At 34.3% G+C, this 2,295-nt stretch overlaps 1 protein-coding gene across 1 annotated transcript in view; it reads right to left on the reverse strand.

Annotated features, from left to right (window-relative positions):
* The window catches only part of LOC106473944 (brain-specific angiogenesis inhibitor 1-associated protein 2-like protein 2), an 8,796-nt gene extending 6,855 nt beyond the window's left edge, over nt 1-1,941 (reverse strand). Inside the window, exons 1-3 of the mRNA XM_013934633.2 lie at nt 1,730-1,941; nt 1,112-1,301; nt 875-943 (exon numbers count right to left, since the gene is read on the reverse strand). Coding sequence (XP_013790087.2) covers nt 875-943; nt 1,112-1,301; nt 1,730-1,889 — 419 coding nt within the window. The 5' untranslated portion in view covers nt 1,890-1,941. The remainder of the gene's footprint in view (nt 1-874; nt 944-1,111; nt 1,302-1,729) is intronic.
* Nucleotides 1,942-2,295: the final 354 nt, after the last annotated feature.

The raw sequence follows: 2,295 nt of genomic DNA on the forward strand, positions 1-2,295 counted from the left end.
ATTTCTTGTTTAACGACAGTGGGTTAGGATAAAGATAGTTCTTGTTTAACAACAGTGGGTTAGGATAAAGATAGTTCTTGTTTAACAACAGTGGGTTAGGATAAAGATAGTTCTTGTTTAACAACAGTGGGTTAGGATAAAGATAATTCTTGTTTAACAACAGTGGGTTAGGATAAAGATAGTTCTTGTTTAACACAGTGGGTTAGGATAAAGATAATTCTTGTTTAACAACAGTGGGTTAGGATAAAGATAATTCTTGTTTAACAACAGTGGGTTAGGATAAGGATAGTTCTTGTTTAACAACAGTGGGTTAAGGTTAAGGCAACATTCTAAGTTTTTCCTTAATAATAACAGTAGCTAGGACAGTCTGCTACCTTTTAAACTTTACAGGTTTCTCATTAACATTATCTTTGAATTAACATTGATGTTGGTAAGACTAAATTGTATAAAATGTGCTAATTTCGTCATAATACTAGCACGTTTAATTGCAGTGGCTTGTTATGATGCTAAACAAACTGATTGAATTGTCTGAAAACAGTCTTAGCTGAAAATATAGTCTATATAAGTATCTTCAGACGATTGATATACAACTGAAGATACGAAGTCGTTTGTGGCTACATTAAACAGTTTAAATCATGATTAAATACATAGATGGCATATACCATATAACTCGATTTCTTCAAAGTTGTCAAAGTCCAAGATTAAACGTAGAAACAAAGTGACCATGTTTTAGCAAATACGAAAAGGGTTAATTGAAATTAGATCAGTTAAGTTTTATCTTTTCAGAAAGCTGGTTTTTTATTGTTCATTCTGCCCTAACGAGGAAACAACTGTTTGGAAAATAGTGGGAAAGTGATATCAGAACTTGACTAACCTGGAGGCTTCATCACTGTCACTTCTTCTCACCAGGGGAGTTGTGTAAGCGATTGGAAACCAACCACATCTAGATACAAATAAAACATTTGCATTAGCAGAAGTCAATGATAAACAGGAGCCACTTTTATAAAAGGTAAAAAATAAATCTATGATTTCTCGCGATTTCTGCATACTTTTTAAGGGGGGGAGGGTGTTACAGCTAAAATACAACGCTACTCGAGTTAGAAGTACAAACCTATGATTTCTTGTGTTTTCTCCATATTGCCAGCCCTTGTTTCGTTCTCCAATCAACGTTATGACGTCACTTTCATGAAAGCTAAGCTGATGATCCCCGCTGGACAAATAGGAATATAGTGCCCTGACCTGTGGACGGTCACCTTTCAAACCTCCTGGGTCAAGCATGCTCTTCTGTCTGACAGGTACCACTGAACAATGAACATTATAACTTATGATAAAGAAGTCAACACTTCATCATTATCGTGACGTAAACAAACAATGAACATTATAACTTCTGATATAGAAGTCATCACTTCAACAATATTGTGACGTAAACAAACAATGAACATTATGACTTCTGATAAAGAAGTCATCACTTCATCAATATTGTGACATAAACAAATCGGTGAATTTTAATAAAACAAGCAGGACATTAATGTAGTTTTCTGTGAAGAATTTAACGTTTTTAAACGTGTTCTAAATGGAGTTATAGTTACTTTGCCATTTCTATTTTATTGATAAAGTTCTTTAAAAACCTGCGTAACGTGATTAGAGTTGTGCTTTTCCAGAGAATAAATTGAACTTGGTTAACTTTCTGGTTGCACTTTGCTTTTCTTACACGAGATTTGGTACTCACCGTATTCATTCGCTGAAAGACTGGCGCTTGATGACGTCAAATTAAAGTCTGATTTGGCGCGAAATAATGGTTGCGGGTAAAGATCTTCATCCAGTTCCCTTATGTCTAAACAACTGGCATCGATGCTCCGGGTTTTCCTGATCCTAGATACTACACTCATACGGTCGTCGATATCCGGATCTCTCTGAACCAAGGAAAATCTAAATCCTCCGTTACCCTGAATTAAAAAATACAGCATTTCAAAATACAGTGTACAAAAACAATGGGTCTAATACTACTTAACCCTAATTGAAACAAGATGGTACTTCAGTACAGAGCGTGACATTACAATGGACCTAATCTTACCTTATCCTGAATGTAAAAAATGTGTCTTAGCCAGATGTGAAACATTTATAATATATATTAATATTGTTAAATGGAACTTCTTATTACAGGCCGTGAGCACACATGTTTACCTTTTTTTTTTCTTTAGTATAAATCTAGCACTTTGAAGCTGCTGATTAATAATTTTTTATACTTTAATAACGTAACGAATATTAGGTATTTGTAACATAAATAAGTTACCG

The sequence above is a fragment of the Limulus polyphemus genome, unplaced genomic scaffold (assembly GCF_000517525.1).
Source record: "Limulus polyphemus unplaced genomic scaffold, Limulus_polyphemus-2.1.2 Scaffold6660, whole genome shotgun sequence".
Taxonomy (NCBI): Eukaryota; Metazoa; Arthropoda; class Merostomata; order Xiphosura; family Limulidae; genus Limulus; species Limulus polyphemus.